This window comes from Gymnoscopelus braueri (assembly GCF_963280865.1).
Source record: "Gymnoscopelus braueri genome assembly, chromosome: 12".
In the NCBI taxonomy this organism is placed as follows: domain Eukaryota; kingdom Metazoa; phylum Chordata; class Actinopteri; order Myctophiformes; family Myctophidae; genus Gymnoscopelus; species Gymnoscopelus braueri.
In genome coordinates, this window is record NC_137614.1 from 42,621,007 (window position 1) to 42,642,681 (window position 21,675).

The 21,675-nt window shown below is 41.5% G+C and overlaps 1 protein-coding gene across 1 annotated transcript; it reads right to left on the reverse strand.

Moving 5' to 3' along the window:
* Positions 1-1,450: 1,450 nt before the first annotated feature.
* fbxw12 (F-box and WD repeat domain containing 12) lies at positions 1,451-20,857 on the reverse strand. Its single transcript, XM_080444110.1, has 10 exons — positions 20,673-20,857; positions 18,251-18,288; positions 16,613-16,782; positions 15,462-15,586; positions 12,657-12,863; positions 11,977-12,141; positions 11,167-11,377; positions 9,826-10,004; positions 8,491-8,630; positions 1,451-2,232 (listed from the first exon to the last, which is right to left on the reverse strand). The coding sequence occupies exons 1-10, from the start codon at positions 20,769-20,771 to the stop codon at positions 2,133-2,135; spliced, it is 1,434 nt and encodes a 477-aa protein (XP_080300236.1). The 5' UTR covers positions 20,772-20,857; the 3' UTR covers positions 1,451-2,132.
* Between the last annotated feature and the right edge of the window lie 818 nt (positions 20,858-21,675).

Sequence of the window (21,675 nt, forward strand, 5' to 3'; positions counted from 1 at the left end):
CCAATGTAAATGGACTTCTACACGTACCCATGCTGTGTGTGGGGGCATCACCCTTGTGGAGCCCTGTTAACCCATTAAGACCGGGAACGGAATCTTTGTCATTTTCAGATTTCTTTGGCTATTAAAAAAATAGTAGATCTACAAGCTACGTGCTATGAGCTTGTAGATCTGCTATTTTTGGAGAAAATAAATCGTGAAAATGTGTGCAATGAATATATATACATTTTTTATTCAAATCTTTGCTTCTGGGGGTCCCTGGAACAAAATATTTTTAGATGGGGGGGGGTCATAGTTGTTTAAAAAAAAAACTGTTAGGATTTAGAAGACATTTGTAGAATCCCCAGAAGCAAAGATTTGAGTTTTAAAAAATTGCTTTAAAAAACAAATATATTCAAAGATTTGCAAAAATGTTCATGATTTTTTTTTTGTATCATATCTACAAGCTTGTGAGCTTGTAGATCTAGATTTTTGAATAGCCAAAGTATAAAATAATGGTTATAGCTAAAAATCTAAAATGACACAGTATATGCGTTGACGGATTGAATGGGTAACGAGGGGGTCTGTTTGTGCCTTGTTGTCACGATCATTTTATAAATATAAATATATCGTATATCGTCCCTTGTTCGGGCAGAAACCTTTTATCTCAACATTCTAACTTTTAGTGTTTTTTTCCGTAAACGCCCTACTAAACGATCATACTACAGTGTCACACAAAAGTATCAGATCTACAAGCTTGATTTGAGCTTGTAGATCTGATAGTTTAAATTTGAATCCTGTTAAGTAACACGCTTTGGACATACAGTATGAGGTTTCCACCTGACAGAGAAGACGATATGGTCCCTTGTTGTGCAGAAACCTTTTATCTCAATATGTCATCTTTTGAAGTATTTTTTTTCATTAATGAATGTCCGTATTCATATTCTACTGTCATATGAAAGTGTCGCACTAAAACAATAAGGAAAATAGGCACGCCAGGTTGAAAGTGCTTAAGTCTGTCTGTGGGTTTTTGTAAATATTTGACAAATTAAAAGTATGAACTTTTAATTCTCTTTTTTATTAGCTTGTGACTAAATCATTTCATTGGATCCACTGTAACACGGGTTCTTTTTTCCATTAGAACAGTTTTGCACATACAAGGTTCAACGATATCAACGATATATTATGTAAAATGTAATTATATATATTTTATACCTAAAACATAATGGATTTTGTGTAGACTTAATATCTTAGACTTAATATCTTAATTCCATGGTATGTGAAACATCACAATGTATAAGAACTATCTTGCCACAGTAATATCTTCTGTCAATATTTACCACCGTTTATAATGGACCACATCAGAATAAATGTTGCAACACAATATGCCCTAAGACTTATATATACGTTATGTACAAGAATAGAGTACATTAGTTTCAAAAGGTTTATTTATAATACAGTAGGTTACCCTTGAACCAGTGAAGAACACTAGTGTGTGTTCCATTCCATACCTTTCCCATAACATAAGGCCTCATATGATGATGACACCCAGTATAATTTCTTTTTGTAAACATAGGATTTCTGGTATTAAACAAAAACAAAATCATTTGGCGACAGGTGCGTTAGTGGAGCATCACAGACGCACACTGAAAAATATAAATCACCTTCACTCCCATCTACTTGCTCAATAAAGAAACTGTTTTATTTTATTAGCAACGTTTCAGCATATCAAACGCCTGAAGAAGGTCTTGTAATGAAATGTTGCTAATAATAATAATAAAAAAACGGTTTCTTTAGTGAGCAAGTAGAGTGGACAATGCGTGGCTGTTTTTTATTTGCATTTGTAAACATAGGATTTCTAAAATGCCACATATAGACAATAAGCATATCTGTTAAATCATTCTCAAAGGGGAACATGAACCCTAACATTTCTTTGCGAGGAAGACGTGTGAATATCAGATACAAATCAGATTTAACAGCGCCTAGAGAGCGAGCGAGTAAGCTGTGAGTTATGTCAGATTATTTTCACAAACAATAAAACTTACTATACTTTACAAATAGGCAAAGTTCCCCTTGAATAAAAAAAGCTACTGTAGTGGATGGACAGTGCAAATGTCAGTAGTGCCATCATGTTTTTCACAAGGTGCTTTTGGTCTTTAGGAGGTGAAAGAGTAAGCTTTCAGGACATCTTTCCCATCGTTGCCTTCCGCTACGGCCACAATGCTGGAGTAGTCACAGGCCACATGACTGAAGCCCCTGGAACACAAGACACCAGCAGGGAAAGGTTTTAAAACAGTGTTTTTTTGGTTGATCTTCTATTTCTACTATTCTTGAAAGTTTGTAAATGTTTTGAAAAGGTTTCTCCTATAACGACATACCCAAAGAAGGCATCAAGTATTAACCCATTAAGATCTGAGGCCGATTCCACAATAATGCCTTCTAAATCAGTAGTTTACAGTAGCTTGTATAGCTGCTATTTTTTTTGTTTTAGTTTATTGAACGATCAGTGGTCAGCAAAGCTTAGCATGTTCGTCAAGTCAGACGAACGTAAACCTTTTACTTTCGGTCAATGGGCTTCAAATTAGCACTTGGGCTGCCAAAACCGTGAATCTACGGTTTTGCAAAAAGTGACGATGAGTGCCAAAACCGTAAATCTATGTGAAATCAATCTTTTTGTTTTTTTAGTTTTTTTTCCACAAGGGGGGGCTAGCACAGCTCTGGAATCACCCACGGTGACTCTGAGAAGGAGGGGACAGATGGATCTCTGTGCCAAAAAAACTGGCTCCCGTCCGCTCCCATTCTATCTCCTTGCAAAATAGACTCCATATTTCCTTAACTTTTTACAGTGGGGAAAACCACTAATTTCCGATCCGAGATCACTCCGCCGTGGTGACTCGCGTGAGAGATGTTATTGTTCTAGGCGTTAGCCAGGACCATCCACCATCGTGCACGCATATATTGTTTACAATCGGGTGCTCGTCGTGTCTGCAGCTGCATTGATTGAATACTTTATTAACATGCTTATTAACAGTAGCCTACAGGTAGTGCAGTCAAATGTTATGTTAAAAAGGATATCTCAAGGAACCTTTTTTCCCATTGTGGCCCTTTGTACTCAATTCATCAGTACAATTCATTGTATTGTAATACAGACAATACAACACAATACAAAATATCCTACAACAAATATTGGAATAAAGCTTAAAGCATAAGGTATATTTACAGAGAAAGTAGGGGTGGGGGCGGGGGTCAGGAGATTCTACTAACAAGGTGTCGACATTGTGATGTCGTTGCACGATGATGTCATCGTGCAACGACATCACAATGTCATCATCACGACCATGTCCTTTAAAAGTAATTGTCAAACGAACAAAACATCATTTAGCAACTTTTACCAACAGATTTATCTGCCTGTAGCGACTTACGCTGAAAGCCTTTTTCCAACACAGCTGAACACACTGTCTGCCGTGTAGCCGAGAACACTGTCTGCCGTGTAGCCGAGAACACTGTCTGCTGTAGCTGAACACACTGACATCACCATAGTGACACCAGGGCCGCAGCCAACGGTATAAAGGCAATAGAACTTGCTGGTTAGTTCAGTTCCATCAGCGACCCTGAGCGACAAGACCTCCCTCCAGAGAAATAAGCATCAACACAACTCATCAGTAGTTGGTTTCCCAGCCTAAAGCATTACATATCGGTTGTACCTACTTCTTGGATAATCTCATAGCGGCTTTTGGATCTGGTCATACAAACAGCCGAGTATCTGTTTAATAGTAGGACTGCATTTTTTTTTGCAGAGACAGATTCTTACGAATCCAACTTGGTCTACGGTGTGAGAAATGTTGCGCTGGACGGTCCATCTGAATGGAACACCAGTAGAAAAAGCTTATTCTGCTGTTGCAGTGGAGGACAAGGTGTACGCCTTTGCCAGGGGTAACGTGAACGTTTTCAACACAGTGTCTTTACGCTGGAGGACGTTACCCCCGGTGACACCTGGAAGAGGAGAGCGTCCCTTTGAGGGTCCGTCCATGTGCTACGGCCACCCAGCTGTGCTGGTAGAAGATATCATCTACATCTGGGGAGGGTATAACTTCCTTATAAGTGAGTATAACGACAGCGTGTTTCATGCATTTGATGTCGACACCCACAGATGGTTCAAGCCCAAGGTGTCAGGGACTGTTCCAGAGGGGAGGAACAACTACTCAGCCTGTGTCTTGGGGAAGGTCATTTTTATACATGGAGGATACAACCAGAGGACTGGATACTCTAATGACATCGACAAGTTGGACACCACCACAATGGTGTGGTCTTTAATTAACACAGGAGGCACTCCACCACCTGCTTCATGGCGTCACTCTGCCACCATTATCGGGACAAAGATGTATGTATTTGGGGGCTATGGGGACCAGTGCAACAACATCAGAGTGTTTGACACAGAGACCAACTGCTGGCTGAACACACCTTCTGCACAGATTCTTCCAAAACAACGCGGCATGCATTCAGCCTTTGCCCACAATGGAGAGCTGTACATATATGGTGGCTCCTCCAGCGGCACCTATCAGATTTACACTGATCTGTGGAAATTCAATCCAAAGACCTTCTCCTGGAAGAAGGTTGAGCCCAAGGGGAAAGGACCGCCCCAAAGGTTCATAATGTGCTGTTGCATGCTGGGAGATCGTATCATCCTCTGTGGAGGATGTCAAACACCCTATGACCTGTACATCTTAGACTTGAGCCCTAGTCTGAAGACTTTATGCAAGCTGTCAGTTATTCAGTACCGTCTGGAGCAGTCAGGACTGCCACACGACATCAGGTGGGAACTGGCTGCCTTGACTACCAACAGTGGGAATGTGCGTGCAAAGGTTTACGGAAATCGCATGCTGCGTTGATTTCAGGCATTTTGTTCAAAACTAACCAATCCTGCAAACTTTGGAAGCCAATATTAGCCAATCAGGATGGAATATGAAAGATCGGACAGGTCCGTGTTGATCACATGACTATAGAGATACTGTGTACCGATTTGCGTGATGTTTGGACAAAATCTGTAGGAGTAATGTGTTTTGCAAAAGTCGGCCTCATGGTGGGCTATGACAGGCTGATCTGAAAAATTTGGGGCAGAGGTTCGGCATTGGCATCCAGGGAGTGTGTGTGCACAGTTTCGCAGCGACCGGGCCAACGGTGCCGGAGACAGAAGGACACATGGACGGTCGGACGGACGGACACGCGGACGGACACGCGGACAGACAGGGTGCAAAACATACTCTCTCGCCATGCCTTTCGGCCTGGCGGAGACAACAAACAAAAACAGTCCACTAAAAAACAAACATTCATAAACCACAGATCAATTGAACACAGTCAATAATGCTCTTCTGCATGCGTCTTCAACAGGGATTAGGGACCCCTAGGGGTCCTCTGATTTACTACAGTACAGGTGGGGCCACCAAATCCTTCTGTGATATATATATATTTTTACATGATTCATTTGAACCCTAGCATCCCCATTCTCGGGGGAGTATTTGCCGTAAACAGCCAATCTACAAGCTCACATGCAACGTATTGTGAACTATTTTCAGCAACGAGGCTTTGGTGTAGAGGGGGAAAAGAGAGCAGACCAAGTACCAGCGCTCCCCATAACAACCGGTTTGGGGATCTGTTGTTGTCAACTCTGAGAGTGTACAAATGGAACCAAATGGACCATTTGGTTCCGGTCCATTTGGTAAAAAAGTTTGAGAATCACTGTGACTGTGCTACACTAAATGGATCAGAGCCTTAGAATCATTGGTAACAGCTGTATAGAAAGTAATGAAGGGGCCCAATGGCTACTGTGCATAGAGCCCATTGATCTGGCATGTTTTTTTTTTACCCTGATGTAGTTCTTTTTTTCCGTTCTTTTTGTATTACTGGAATTGAAAAACATACTACAAAATCAGCCTAGGTGTTTCAGCCACCATTAATGCCATGTCAGATCATGTCAGCATCAAGATAAGCTTCAGGAAGATTTCAGAAAGCCTTCCACTATCGCAGCAAAGAAACCCTGAGTTCAGCTGAGTGGTCAGCTAGTCTTCAACCCCTCTAGTCTTAGAGAACTGGACTTGAGTTACAACCAGTGTTAAAGGGATAGTCCATCTCCAAAAATGATTCACCTCTATCGATTAGTCACCCCATGGAGACTTTTTGTTTTGTTTTTTTGTCACATTCCTAAGCCAATATTTTTTTCCCCCCTTTAATGTTGTCTAAGCTATGATGACTAAAACTATGAATAAATACACAGTCAATTTCGTAAACAAATAAAAACCAAAACTAAAAGCAGACGGAAATAGTCGATCTACAAGCTCACAACACGTCTGCGTTGTGATCTCACGTTGTAGATCGGCTATTTTCGGCACACAGCTAAGTATAAATCCGGCATTACGATGCCATCACGGCCTACTGTGCCAACATACATTTTAGTCGTCTAAATCAACTGTAGAAAATATTTCAGATGACTAAAATATGACTAAAACTTAAAGGAATTTTATTCAAAACACTATGACTAAAAAAACTACATAAACATTGTACATTCAAAAAAATAGCCGATCTATAGGCTCACAATGCGCCGCAACGTGACACATTGTGAGCTTGTGAGTTCGGCAATTTTTTACCTGATGTCCCCCCAAAAAATATGGACGCTTGGGGTTCAAGTGGTTAAACACAAGCAGCGGCACAGTGTTTGTTTTTGTTGATGACATGTATTATTGTGTTAATTATTTTATGCTATGTTGATGAATTGAATACCCAGGACCACAATGGAAACAAGTCCCCAATACTTTTCTGTGCTATCTTTTTTAGCTTTAATGTCTTACTGTACCATGTGCTGTTTACATTTCTGACCCAATGAAGTATTCAATCAAATCAGTCAAAAATACAGCAAACACAATCACAGAGTTAGCACAAGACAAAAGTCAACATAGGAGCTAGAGCCGCCGTCTTGGAATCATAAGGTTCCTGGTTCGATCCCCGGCTCCTTCTGGCTTGCACAGGTCTCTCCCCCCTAGGCTAACATTTTTCCTGCAGGAAACCCTGATATATATATATATATGTCACAGTACGTTTGGAGAACCAGTACGATTGAAGACAGAGCGCTCGTTTTTAGGCACGGGGCGATGCGGGGCTTTTCGAGACAGGGTTTATTAGCGAGGCTCGCGAGGAGGAGGAGCTGCTCCTCCTTCTCCTTCTCCTCCTCCGTGTGTGTGTGTGTGTGTGTGTGTGTGTGTGTGTGTGTGTGTGTGTGTGTGTGTGTGTGTGTGTGTGTGTGTGTGTGTGTGTGTGTGTGTGTGTGTGTGTGTGTGTGTGTGTGTGTGTCAGGGAGAAACTAAAACAAAAGCCAGCAGAACACAATAAAAGTATCTTAACAGTCCACCTGATTCGAATGCTATCTGCATTGAATGGGGAAATAGGCGAGTTTATTAGACCTTTGAATGGGCGAAATAGGCGACCTACTTACCTACCCACGATTTATCAGACCATTCATTGGGTGTTATCAAGACATACTAACCTACCAACTGACATGACTTAATAGTTCAGTTTAGGTTTCGCTTTTGGTTTTGGACCCTGACGGAGGCGCGCAGTCACAGGCGAACTGTCACCCCGTGAAGGACCACAGAGGGAGCTAAGGCGACCGAGTTGCCGTCCTGAACGGTGTGACGTTCGCCTGTGCCTACTCAGCGCCGTTTGAGTTATGTACCGATAGGCACAGAATCGTAAATATTGTTGTGCGGACTGCTCCGCCTCCAAGTAGGTCAGTAGCTCCTGAATGAATGGTCTGATAAATCGCGGGTAGGTAGTAGCCTATTTCGCCCATTGAAAGGTCTAATAAACTCGCCTATTTCCCCATTCAATGCATTGATAGCACTCGAAGCCGGTCACACACGCGCGCACGTGTGTGTGTGGTCGCGGCAATATATGCTTGTGCACAAGCCTGGCTTGTGGCTCCCTCTAGTGTTGCTTCTACAGAATTGCTGGGTGGGTGGTAAAAACGAGCGAGCCTTCTTCAATCGTACTGGTTCTCCAATCATACTGTAACATATATATCACGCCCGGGATTCGAACCCGGGTCTCCCGCCGTGAAATGCCAACATCTTAACCACTAAACCAAAGGGAATACCCTATGACTCGGGGGAGATATTAAGACTTTCAGGCCATCAGGCTGAGGTTGTGAACCACTCTGCTACACTCACCCCCCCTTTTGACCTCCTCCCGCGGGGGAAACCCGATCCGGGGTCACGGCACCATTGTAACGCCCGGGATTCGAACCGGGCTCTCCCGCGTGGAAAGCCAACATCTTAACCACTAAGCCACAAAGGGAATATATATATATAGCTAAAATCTAAATGACACAGATGCTTTCCCGGTTTTAATGGGTTAACAGATTCTCTCATTAGATTATCGATTATTACAATTAAATCGATTCTTTCCGTTAGCTGTTGCAGCCCTACTTTAACTGTCTGTTGTTGACACAGTGCTCCTGTATTATACCTGGACATTGTGTGGGAACCTCCCAGTAAGTGGTATCGGCTCTTCAGGGCGTGACGCCCCTCGTCTCGGTCCTGGTCTTTTGTCCATGTGTACACTCTTAAAGAAAGGTCCCGACACGCAGCCACCACACGGAAGCTATCCTGTAAAACACAAGTGCATGAAAATAGTTGACTAATTATAGCTGAGAAAAGTGTGAAGCCCAGGGTTGCCAGATCTGCTCATTATAATTTCCCCGCAAGATTTTATTTGAAAATAGCCGATCTACAAGCTCACAGCGCGTCGCATCGCGACGCGCTGTGAGCTTGTAGATCTGCTATTTTCAAATAGCTGATGTATATGTTAAAGTGCACATGTAGCCCATAGTCGCTTCTTTTGGGCTGGTTTTCCTAGACCTGGTTGCTTGTTTCTTTCACAGAATCTGGCAACACCGGTGAAGACACACTTGATTTCTTGACAACTTGCCTGCAAGTTAACTCATTGAGTGCCCAAATTATGTTTCACACCTATAAAGTAGCCTGGTAAACCATCCCGGTCGCGTAAATTCACATTATCGTGTGCAGTGGTGTAAAGTAACTAAGTACATTTACTCAAGTACTGTACTTAAAGGGACTACACCATGAATTTGAACTTTTTCTTCTTTTTTGTGTGTTTTTGGTCTCCCCTACCTCTCTTCTATCCCCCAAAATACCCCAGTTTGAACACTCAGGCTTTCACAGCAAATCTGGGGTTTTCTGTAAATTGGTCTCAAAACAGGCCAAACTGATTTGGTCCCTGACATGACGTCACGTCAGGGTACAATCCCTGCCGTTTTTCAGTAAAAAAAAAAAAAAAAAAAAATCTTTTTATTTTTTTCTTATTTTTTTTTTGTACTTTTTCCACACAGAACCAGGAGATAACATGCATACAAACTGGCTCAATAGCGCCCCGTGCCAAACAGGACAATGTGGTATTGCAGGTGAAAGTGCTTTATAAGCCAGAGAGAAGTTAGTTGGAATGAGTATATCTGAGGCTTGATTTAGGCTCAAACCTTTTGAAAAACGTTTCAGGGACATAAACAATATGATATTAAATATATATATATTTTTTTAATTCATGGTGTAGTCCCTTTAAGTACAATTTTGAGGATTTTTTACTTTTTTCCAGTTTTCAGTACTTTCACTTCTACTCCACTAGTAAAAAAGTGGAAGAGCCAACCAGCGTCTGCGCTCAGGGCCCTGTGATTGACAGACACCGACCACACATTATAATAATGTGTATTCACGCGACCGGGATGGTTTAGCAGGCTAGCTACGAAGTGCATTGTATATTACTTTTTACCACAAGAGAAGAGCCTACCACAGATATGGACGAAACATTTGCAGCCAGGAATTTCACACTGGTGTCGAACTTCAAAGAACATATCCAGAGGTCTTGGTGATCCGCCATCACGAGCGTGTCGTCGTCCTTGGCCTCCAGAAGGACGTTGTGTGCAGATTTGTTCAACAGCAGGCAAGAGGAACTCCCGTGCTGCACCACTACAATGGAAAACCTTCTAAATTATACACGGGCAAACTGAGGTCTATTGGCAAATTCATACTTGGGCCACATGACTTGAAAGTAGGGCTGCAAGTTCTATTTTATACTTGTTCTTGTTCTTATCGATTACGGCAGGGGTCTTCAACATCTTTCAGGCCAAGAACCCCTTAGCTGAGAGAGAGATGAAGCAGGGACCCCCCCCCCCCCCCCCACTACATATTGTAGTTTTTTTTAATTTTTTTAATTTTTTTTAATTTTTTTTAGTATATAGATACAAGGGGGACCCTGGGAGTCTTGGGACCCACACAAAACATCGCGGACCCCTTTGGACCCCTGCGAAACATCGCGGACCCCTTCGGCTGGCTTTTTTTTTTGCTTGGTTGCTTGTTTCTGGCGCACAATCTGGCAACACTGACCTGTCTGCTTGTTTGTCCTCCTACCTGGCAACCCAGACGTGCCGACTCGGTGTTGTTGTTAGCGGCTGCGTTGAGGCACTGGCGTGTTTTAATGTTTTGTGTGTGATGTGCATGGCACGAAAATGACGGACATATCATATTGAATGTGGACGGAAGCTGGGACTTTCGTCTAATGTATAATAGGACTGTGTTGCAGATTAAACTATTCCATAGATGGATTCATAGACTTGTTTGACAGTACTCACTGTCATCAGTGTATGTTGGATTCGTGTTCATGTGTATTTTCTGACATTTAATTCCCTCAATACTTCCCACTGAGCATTTGTCGGGCTACTAGACTTCCTAAAATACAGTTAATAACTGGTCTAAAAGTGAAAGTTTTTAAGAGTCTATATATAGACCGTCTATATTATAGCTGTTGAAATGTAGTATGTAATATGTACATGTAATGTAACGTAATATATATAGACGCCTAAAAAATAACGCGAATCAACGTCTAGGCTTAGCCTAGAAGTTTCACTTTTAGACCAGTTATAACCCGGTTTTTAGACAGAGGTCGAATCGCCGACTATGGCTCACTGGGTTAGTAAGCTTGACCTTTGGCTCTGTACTTCGTTTGCTCCTTTTTCCCCTCTACACCAAACCTCTATGCCAAAAATTAAAGACCCATGGATTACGGCATGCATCCATTAGCTTTAGAATACAGGTACGACATTCACAGACACAGACTAAAGTGGATAGATACCCTGGATCTCTGACTTGTATCTGGACGTCTTCATGCTGACATCCAGCACAGTGAGGACTCCGGGGCCAGAGCGCTCCCCCTGGTGGACGATGGCCAGTCTAGCAGGCTGGGTGGGCATGAAGACGGCCGCGTGGAACCCTGGGACCGGCAGACATTGGCTCAGAGGATCTTCCTCCGCAGACGGATTGATCAAACTGGCAGCAGAGATCACCTGCCATCATACAGAAGAAATTAAACGTCTGATCCTGGTTTTATTTTCCACTATTATCAATTATTATCGGCTGTATTTATCACCTGCATCGAAATGTAATATAAAGCAAGCATTATGGCGCTTAACCCATTAAGACCGGGAACGCATCTGTGTAACCACTTTATCCATATTTTATACTATACTATACAAGCTCATAAATCTGCTATTTTTTAGGGAAAAAAATTTGTAAATCTCTAAAGCAAACATTTGTAACTCAAATCTTTGCTTCTGGGGGATCCTGGAACAAAAAAAATTTAGATGGGGGTCCGTCGCGAAATACATATAATTTTGGGTATCCTTGACATGAAAAAGTTTGGGAACCACTGATATTATAGCAACATACGTTTTTTTTTTAAACGGTTAGGATTTAGAAGACATTTGTAGAATATATATTATTCATAGATTTGCACAAATGTTCACGATTTTTCAAAAATAGCAGATCGTAGCGCGGCACCAGTGAGCTTGTACATCTGCTATTTTTTGAATGGCCAAAGAAATCTAACAATGACACACAGATGCGTTCCCGGTCATAATGGGTTAAAACCAAAAGCTAGAATTACCTTTGGACTCAAATCACGATTGTCTTTGGTTCCCGCCAAGATCCACTTCTTGTCAGGAGAAGCGAGCAGGAGGTTGACGTTGAAAGAGTCGCACACCACTAGACTGGACGTTTTGGACCACTCGGGACCACTCAGAGTGTGCAGTGATCCTTGAGCGGTGCCAACCTGAGAAACATTTGAATTAACCCATTAAGACCTGGAACTGTGTCATTTTTTTATTTGAGCTAAAAAGCATTATTTTACACTTTGGGCTATTCAAAAATAGCAGATCTACAAGCTCATAGCGCGGCACCGAGTGCCGCGCTACGAGCTTGTAGATCTGCTATTTTTGAAAAATCATGAAAATGTGTGCAAATCTTTGAACATAATATATTTTTAAAGCGAACATTTTTAACTCAAATCTTTGCTTCTGGGGGGTCCCTGGAACAAGATATTTTGATGGGGGTCCGCGGCCAAATACATATAATTTTGGGGGTCCTTGACATGAAAAAGATTGAGCACCGCTGATATAGAAACATACGTTTTTCAGAATACTGTTGAGATTTAGGAGACATGTAGAATCGGGCTTCAGGTCTCAATGGGTTAAGAGAAAGCGTCGACATTTTAGAAAAGAAACTGAGGGGACTCGAGTAAAGATAACGTGAGCAAAAGATTTGAAGAATTTGGTTATGGTAACTTACAAAGAGAAAGCAGCCGTCTTTAACAGTGTATGGTAGTAACGTGCAGCGTGGAGATGCGGTGGCGTATGACGCCACCTCCACTCCTGTCTGAGCCTGCCAGCTCTTGATAAGCCCCGAGGAATCGGATGTAATCACTAGTCCATGCTCCCTGTCACTGACAATACTTGTCAGAGGACTCTGCACGGCGCTGCGCCACAACTCCACCCCCTAAACAAATAGAAAAAGAACACAACAAGCTAATTTAGTTCACTTAACCCATTAAGACCTGAGGCCGCTTCTAAACATTTTCTAAATCCTAACAGTTTTTCGGAAAAAAATGTAAAAAAATAATTTTCACGATTTTTCAAAAATAGCAGATCTACAAGCTCGTAGCGCGGCACTCGGTGCCGCGCTATGAGCTTGTATATCTGCTATTTTTGAATAGCCTAAAGAAATCTAAAAGTGACACAGATGCGTTCCAGGTATTAATGGGTTAACCCGTTTAGACCGGGAAAGCATCTGACTGTGTCAGTTCTTTTGGCTATTCAAAAAATAGCAGATCTATAAGCTCAGGTGCCGCGCTATGAGCATCTAGATCTGCTATTTTAAGAAAATCGTGAAAGTTTGTGAAGATTTGTACGCAATTCTTTGCTTCTGGGGATTCTACAAATGTCTTCTAAATCCTAACAGTTTTAACATGAAAAAAAAAGTGTTTCTATATCATAGGTTTTCTACCTTTTTCATGCCAAGGACCCCCAAAATTTATTGTATTTGGTCGCGGACCCTCATCTCAAATTATGTTGTTCCAGGGACCCCAAGAAGCAAAGATTTGAGTAAAAAAAGTTCCCTTTAAAAATATATATATATATTAAAAAGACATATATATATATACAAGAGTTGCACAAATGTTCACGATCTTTCAAAAATAGCAGAAAACGAAAAAACATCACATGGATGCACCTGGGACGTATCATCATTGTTGTAGCCTGGGGTCAACAGGTGTTTCGGGTCTCGCAACAACATACACCCTCACCCAGGTGACCCAGCCGGGGTTGATCAAGCCCCGACTTACAAGACTTACAAGCTCATAGCGCGGCACTCGAGTGCCGCGCTATATGCTTGTATATCTGCTATTTTTGAATAGCCAAAGTATAAAATAATGGTTAAAGTGGTTACACAGATGCGTTCCCGATTTGAATGGATTAAATGGCCACCCAAGATGCTAGCTTGTGTGAATACATAATACATTTGGACTTTAACTGATCGATTGATTGACTTCTTTATTGAAATGCATAGACAGACATATTTTGGTACATATCTGTCAACATGATAAAACACAAAAGCACTTGAGGGCTTATTTCTATTGTGGTCCCTTTATGATTTATGAATGTTTAAATAAAGATAATAATACAGCAATGCCGCCCCCTGTTGACATTATGTTGTTTCATTGCTGGTACTGTTTATAGTGACTTTTCGACCCTATTGTAGTCATTGCCAATTCACTCATGTCTGTACAGTATAATTGAGCTTCAATCCCTTTCACATTTGTCTCTGCTTCTCTGCCTGTCATTAAAGGTTGCATTCCTACCAAATGTTCTATTAGAATCAGATTAAAAGAAGAGTAGGATTGACATTTGTTTTATATTTACACATTAAAAGGAGTAGTTCACCCCAAAAATGACTTATTTTCTATCAATTACACACCCCATGAAGCATTGAATTCATGGAGATTATTTAGTTTTTGTCGCATTCCTATGCCAATAATTTGAGGACCGACAGAAAGACGTTAATGTATCCGGTAGGTAGGAGACTCAAAGAGTCTCCTTTGAGTCTCCTACCGGAGAGACCGCCGGTCATCAAATTATTGACTTAGGAATGAGACAAAAACTAAAAAATCTCCCTGAATTCAATGCTTGATGGGGTGTGTAATTGATAGAAAATAAGTAATTTTTTGGTTGAACTACTCCTTTAACTGTTGCAAGGCTTTTGTACACAAGGTAATGATGTCTTTGTGACGGGTGCGTAGGTGAAGCACACAGCGATGAACGAAGAACAATAAAGGCAGCAAGGCACCCGCACACAAACAGTTTCGGGTCACCAAGACCTTCTGCAGTCATGCAGCTTGAAGGTCTTGGTGACCGAAACGTGACCGAAACGATTACTTAAAAGTTCTTCTCCTGCTCTGCGTAAGACGGGCACGGTGTGCGGGTGCCTTCATCGTTCTATATTTACATTAACCCATTAAGACCTGGAACGCATCTGTGTCACTTTAGATCTCTTTGGCTTTTCAAAAATAGCAGATATACAGGCTCGTAGCGCGGCACCGAGTGCCGCGCTACGAGCTTGTATATCTGCTATTTTTGAAAAATCGTGAAAAAATTTTTTTTTTATTTTTTTTCCAAAAAAAAAAGGATTTCAATTTTTTTAAAGAATCGCCTCAGGCCTACTGCCGGAGGTATTTTCATATTTTTTTAGCCAGTGCCAGAGTTTTTAATTGGAAAAAAAAAAGTACTCAGGAGCCGAAATATAGACTTTTTAAGTTTTAAGTTAACAAGGAAGTGGATAGGAGTCTAGATCTTCAACTAATCATATCTCCTTGGTCTTTGGGTGAAATTGGAAAAAAAAATCACTTCACGTAGATCTACGCGATTGGCACGTGGCGGCTTTAAATCGGTTCGCGTAGATCTACGTGATTGGCAGTGAAATGGTTAATGGGTTAAACAATTAAATAGTATTTGAAGGCATGGGCAAACTCTGCTCCTAAGCTACAAAACCCAGCAAATCCACAACGAATCCCTCTATGAAATGTAGTTTTTTTTTACTAACATTCTTCACATCCCACGCTCGCACTGTCCCGTCAGTAGAGGCACTGCAGACGGTGCTCCGGAAACTCCAGGGCTCCGTAGCGGTGGGTGTGTTCTTCTCCAGGTACACCAGACCAACCACTCTGCCTAGAAATAGACGATGACGACCATTTCACACCAATAGAATGAGGTTAAGAGTGCCGTGGCATCATGGCAGAAAGGGGTGAAACACTAATCGAACTAATTGATTTAATCAATTATATATTTAAAAAATATATATCATTGATGATTTCATAAAATAATCAATTAATAATCCCTATTTTGGATGTGTCATTGTTGGCAAACATTTGCACTTCAACACTCTAAAATAGGGAAAATAACCGATCTACAATTAAGCTCACAATGCGTTGCGATTTTCACAATTTTTGAGTGCACTAAGTATAAAATAGGGCTTAAAGGTAACATGACATTCATTTTCAATGTTTTATTTGGGGTTTTATGACCTCAATTACACCCAAAAAACCTGAACTTAGAACATTCAGTGGATTTTCTGTGGTCTGGGGTTTTCTGAATAATTAGGCTGAAAAGTAATCTGAGCTTGGCCCTTCGGCAGTGAGGTCACAGCCGATTAATCCCACCCACTCTCCTCCTCGCCCCTCCCCTCCCCTATCCTTTCCTTTGGGGGGGGGGGTGGAGCAGAGGTGATGATTGACAGGCAAAATCCCTCACCAGCAACACCCGCAGGCAAAGATTTCTTTTTTCATTGCAGTTGAAAAGGCTTTAGAAATGTGAGAGAAAAACACCTGCCATGGATCACTGGAATGGAATTTTCACTTAAAACTTTTTGTACACTTTTGAAGGACCATGACAAAGACTTTGAATGTGGTGTAAAAGTGAATGTCATTAAACCTTTAAGTGGTTAATCAATTTGTTGATAAATAAATAATCTAAAAAATATACATTTGAATAATACACTACAACAAAGACGTTCTCGATCATTTGATTAATCGGAAAAAGTCATTGATAGAATAATCGCTAGGGAGAGAATAGATGGGGGGGTCCGCAGCCAAATACATATCAGTTTGGGGGTCCTTGGCATTAAAAAGGTTTTGAGAACCACTGCTGTAGAGACACAGAAAGAGACCTGGTACAGTATCATGTACAAGCACATACCCGTGTGACCCCTCAGGCCTTTGCAGGCGTAGTCGCAGCCGGCCCTGCCCTGCGTCATCTTGGTCTCCATGTGGGCGCGACGCAGGTAGTACCTCTTCCACGCGTCCCTCGTGTGTTCACTGTCCACCACGGCGATGTTACAGAAGCCCCAGCACTGGAGGCACATCCTCCTGAACAGATCACATAGAACAGGGGTCTTCAAAAAGGGTGTCCGGGACCCCTAAGGGGTCCCCAAGAGATTCTACAGGGGGGCCGCCAAATCTTTGTGCGATAGAAACTTTTTTTCCCTTCTTTTTTTTTACATTAACCACTTTTTTTTCTTTTTTTTTTTACATGCGATTCTTTAAAAAAAGCTAAATCCTAACAGTTTTTTGAAAAAAATTGAAAAATATTTTTTTCAAGATTATTCAAAAATAGCAGATCTACAAGCTCATAGCGCGGCACTCGGTGCCGCGCTATGAGCTTGTATATCTGCTATTTTTGAATAGCCAAAGAAATCTAAAGTGACACAGATGCGTTCCAGGTCTTAAGGGGTTAACCATTTCAACCTTAGCATTCCTATTCTGAGGGATGCTAGGCCGAAAATAGCTGAAAATAGCAGATCTACAAGCTCAAGAGGTTTGGTGTAGAGTGAAAAACAAGCAAACCAAGTACAGAGCCAAAAAGGTCAAGTTTACTAGTATTGAGGGTTTTAAGTGGTTTAAAAAAAAAGAATTACACAACACCACTGATGACAGTGCTGTCAAACAAGTCTATGAAGCTATCTATGAAATCTATGAAAAAGTTTAATCTGCAACACAATTTTACATACGATATGTAGTGGGGGGTTTCCTGCTTCACCTCTCTCAGCTAAGGGGCCCTTGGCCCTTGACATAGAATGTACAGTATTCAAGTTTCGATTCTACAAATGTCTTCTAAATCCTAACAGTTTTATGAAAAAAAGTATGTTGCTATGTCAGTGGTTTTCAAACTTTTTCATGTCAAGGACCCCCAAAATGATACGTATTTGGCCGCCGACCCCCATCTCAAAATGTTTTGTTCCAGGGACTCCCAGAAGCAAAGATTCGAGTTAAAAATGTTTGCTTTAAAACAATATATATTCAAAGATTTGCACACATTTTCACGATTTTTCAAAAATAGCAGATCTACAAGCTCGTAGCGCGGCACTCAGTGCCGTGCTATGAGCTTGTATATCTGCTATTTTTGAATAGCCAAAGTGTCAAATAATGCTTTTTAGCTCAAATCGAAAAGTGACACAGATGGGTCCCAGGTCTTAATGGGTTAAAATTTGTAATGATGACCAACAATTTACCTTTTTTTTATTCAAGCAAAAACAAAACTAAAACCCTGGCAGCATTACAGCGTAACAATGCCGAGCTTTCAAACATGATTTATCACATAAGTGGATAAATGCAACAACAACAAAAAAAGAAATTTCAATTGCTAAACTTCTCAGTTCTGAGAGAGAAAGATATTTTTTCCATGATATGTGTCATGAATCAATCCATTCGTGATCATTTTTGAGAGATCGTTGTTTTGATCATCCTATCCTATATTAACCACTTCAACCCCAGCATCCTTATTACGGGGGAGGCTTTGGCAGAAAATAGCAGATCGACAAGCTCACAAAAAACGTACCTCCATAACCAAGGAGTCTGTGCAGCTTCAAGCCAATCCTGAAAACACACAAATGTACGTAGGGGTAAGAAGGAAAGAAAAATGCAATCCTGTAATGGTTAATAAAAAGCTATTGTAACAGTAATACCCTGAGACAAAAGATATACAGACAGGAGATAAATTAAAGTAAAAAACCTGAATAAGAGTGGCAAAACATAACACAAATGCATCTGCTTCCATACAGGTGTACTGTATTATAAAATTAACGTCCCGTCATGTTCTGTGGCATCTATAAAAATGCTGAACAGGTCCAGCTGACCTTGATATGGACCAAGATGGTAAGAGATCTAAGTGACTATGAGGAAAGAGGGCTCATTATTGGGGTATTTGCGTTAAGACAGTGGTGCAAAAAAACAGGTGGGAAAAGGTGATAATGGTCAGATGAGTCATCCTTCATTATATTCTCCAAAAGTGTGCGGGTACATGTGTGTCGTACACTAAGATCATGAATGCTTGATCCCTTTATGGGGGGCATTTTCCAGGCATGGGACCACTTGTCCCCATAGAGGGGAGGGTCAGTGCAAATCAATACAAAGTTATTCTGAGTGATCACTTTCTATACTGATGCCAGTGGTCTCTTCCAGGATGACAATGCCCCCATCCACAGCTGCACGAGGGGTAACTTCATGTTTTTTATGAACCAGATTTATGGGCAGAGTTTCCTCTTTTTTTTTTTCTAAATCTTTTATCTCGCGATTTTTGTAACCCATTTTTTTCACCCGGTGCCAATTTCTTAAGTGATCCTGGGCGCTACACCTGCCCTACACCAGCGCTACACCAGTCCCCTTCAGCCTAGGGAGGCCAAGGCCGAGCTCATGCTTCCTTCAATGCATGAGAGCCAACTGACCTTCTTGTCACCTGACAGGGGGGAGTTTCCCTGGTAGGACGTAGCGTGTGGAAGGAACACGTTATTCCAACCAGTTCCCTTCCCCTCCATCAGGCATGTCATGGGGGAGGCGGTACAGCGACCAGGATTACTACATGTTTTTGTGAGGGTATTAACTACCCTAGGAGACACGGGGAGAACATGCAAACTCTTCCTCTTTTGTCAACCCCCAGGCCCTCAGGACCCTCTCAGGGGCCCTGATTCAGCCCCTTTTTGACTATGCTTGCTCCTCTTGGTATCTTCCGTATTATTCAATAAAAAGCATTTTACTCCTATCGGTGGCCATTTTTTTCATAGTTATAATGTATCAGAGTGCAGTACACCTCCCAACCGATAGGGTCGCGTAGTTGAAAGCATATGGTGAAAATTCTGCCACCAATCGGATTAAAATGCTTTTTATTGAATACGGAAGATACGGGTAATTAGACCCAAGCGTTTTAACTTGTTACATCCGTGGCCATGGGGTCAGCACTTTATATTTGAAATCTGAACGTTTATGAAGATGTACGGGTTGTAAATGTAGACATTTTAAAAACCAGGAACAAGTAGCGCCATGACGCTTGTGACAGACGAGCGTCATGTGAACCATGGCTAAGGAAGTACTACAGTTATAATAAGGCGGCTAGTGGCCAGCCAGACCAACATCTTACTCAGACATAAGACAATCTTATTATCATTATGTTGTTTTATTCCCCCTTTAATGTGTCACCCATCTGTATCACTGAAGTATGTGACTTATCCTCCCACATCACTTCCGCACTTTGCTGCCACTCCTCTAGCTGTAGAATACAACTCTCGTAGACGTATTTATGATTCTGACGTTTTCAATCTACGAGAGTTGTAGGGTTCACGCCCCATGGAGACAGGGACTTTCTGCACTATACCCCGTAGACACTCCAAACATGTACAAATTGAAAATAAAAGGTGTTTACCCCCAAGCCCCAAATGTTAACTGTCTCTACGCGGTAGTAGTTTAATGTAATAATCCATATCTTTCAATTAAGAAGTGTTTTAATGCCGTCTGTGGCCGATTCTGTCGGAAGTTCCCAATGGGCGGCAGTGACGGGTAGTGACGGGGCGCATCCGGTGAAACCCAGAATTACACTAAATGTAAACAGGAAGTAAACGAGGGTGAAAAAATGGCGTTCGGCCACAGACGGTATTAAAACACTTCTTTATTGAAAGATATCGATTATTACATTTAACTACTACCACGTAGAGACAGTTAACATTTAGGGAGTGGGGGTAAGCACCTTTATTTTCAATTTGTACATGTTTGGAGTGTCTACGGGGCATAGTGCTGAAAGTCCTCAATCAATCATCAATCAATCAGTCCCTGTCTCCATGGGGCGTGAACCCTACAACTCTCGTAGATTGAAAACGTCAGAATCATAAATACGTCTACGAGAGTTGTATTCTACAGCTACGTCTGTATCACTGAAGTATGTGACTTATCCTCCCACATCACTTCCGCACTTTGCTGCCACTCCTCCTTACCTTACAAACACTTGAGACGTTGATCAGATCTTCCACACTTAAGAAAGTAAAGATGTGGATCAGGCTATCACTGCCTATATACGGAGCTTCACTGTCCATATTGTGATGGAAGTCGGCATTTAATAACCAACGACACAAGCAGCAGACGTGGGTAAACTAACTAAACGAACCGACTAGTACGTTTAGTAGAACTACGGAAAGTATGTAGGGTCAACCGACAGTTTTTTTTAGCAGCATTGGCGTCACATTACCACTAGATGGCGCCGCAATCAAAGGTACGAGTACGACGGCCACTGGAGCGCACTAGACGCAGTGCGCGCCAGCATCTAGTTTCATTAGAGAAAGAAAATGAGTAAAAAGCAGTGGTGGGAAAAGTAGGCTACTCAAATGTTTTACTTAAGGAAAAGTATCAATGCTGCGATGTAGAAGTACTCCGTTACAAGTAAAAGTTCGGAATTCTAAATTTACTTGAGTAAAAGTACAAAAGTATTGGCATGAAAATGTACCAAAAGTAAAAGTAATCAACATGTGTTGAATGAAAGTGAAGCATACTTTTTGTCACTCTGCTGTAGATTAATTTGTGCTCAGATGCAAAGCCTGTTTGCCATGAAGAGATATAGTGGAATTTAAATGTAAGAGATATAGTGGAATTTAAATTAAGGACTACAACCAGCAATTTGTTTTTTTTAAGTAAAGAAAAAAAGAAGAAAAAAAACGTTTTATCCACATTTGATGTAGTCGACACACCATGATGCCCGATGGCCAAATAAATAGGAATGCCACTCAATCAACCACAAGGTGAATTCACACAGCACACAACAAGTGGAATATGTGGTTCAGGCAGGCAGTCATTTCATTCAGCCCTGCATGGCGGGATTCCACAGCATGGGCCCCATGCATGTCTCTCCTGCAGTGGTGGGAAAAGTACTCAAATGTTTTACTTGAGTAAAAGTATCAATACTGCAATGTAGAAATACTCTGTTACAAGTAAAATAATTCAAAA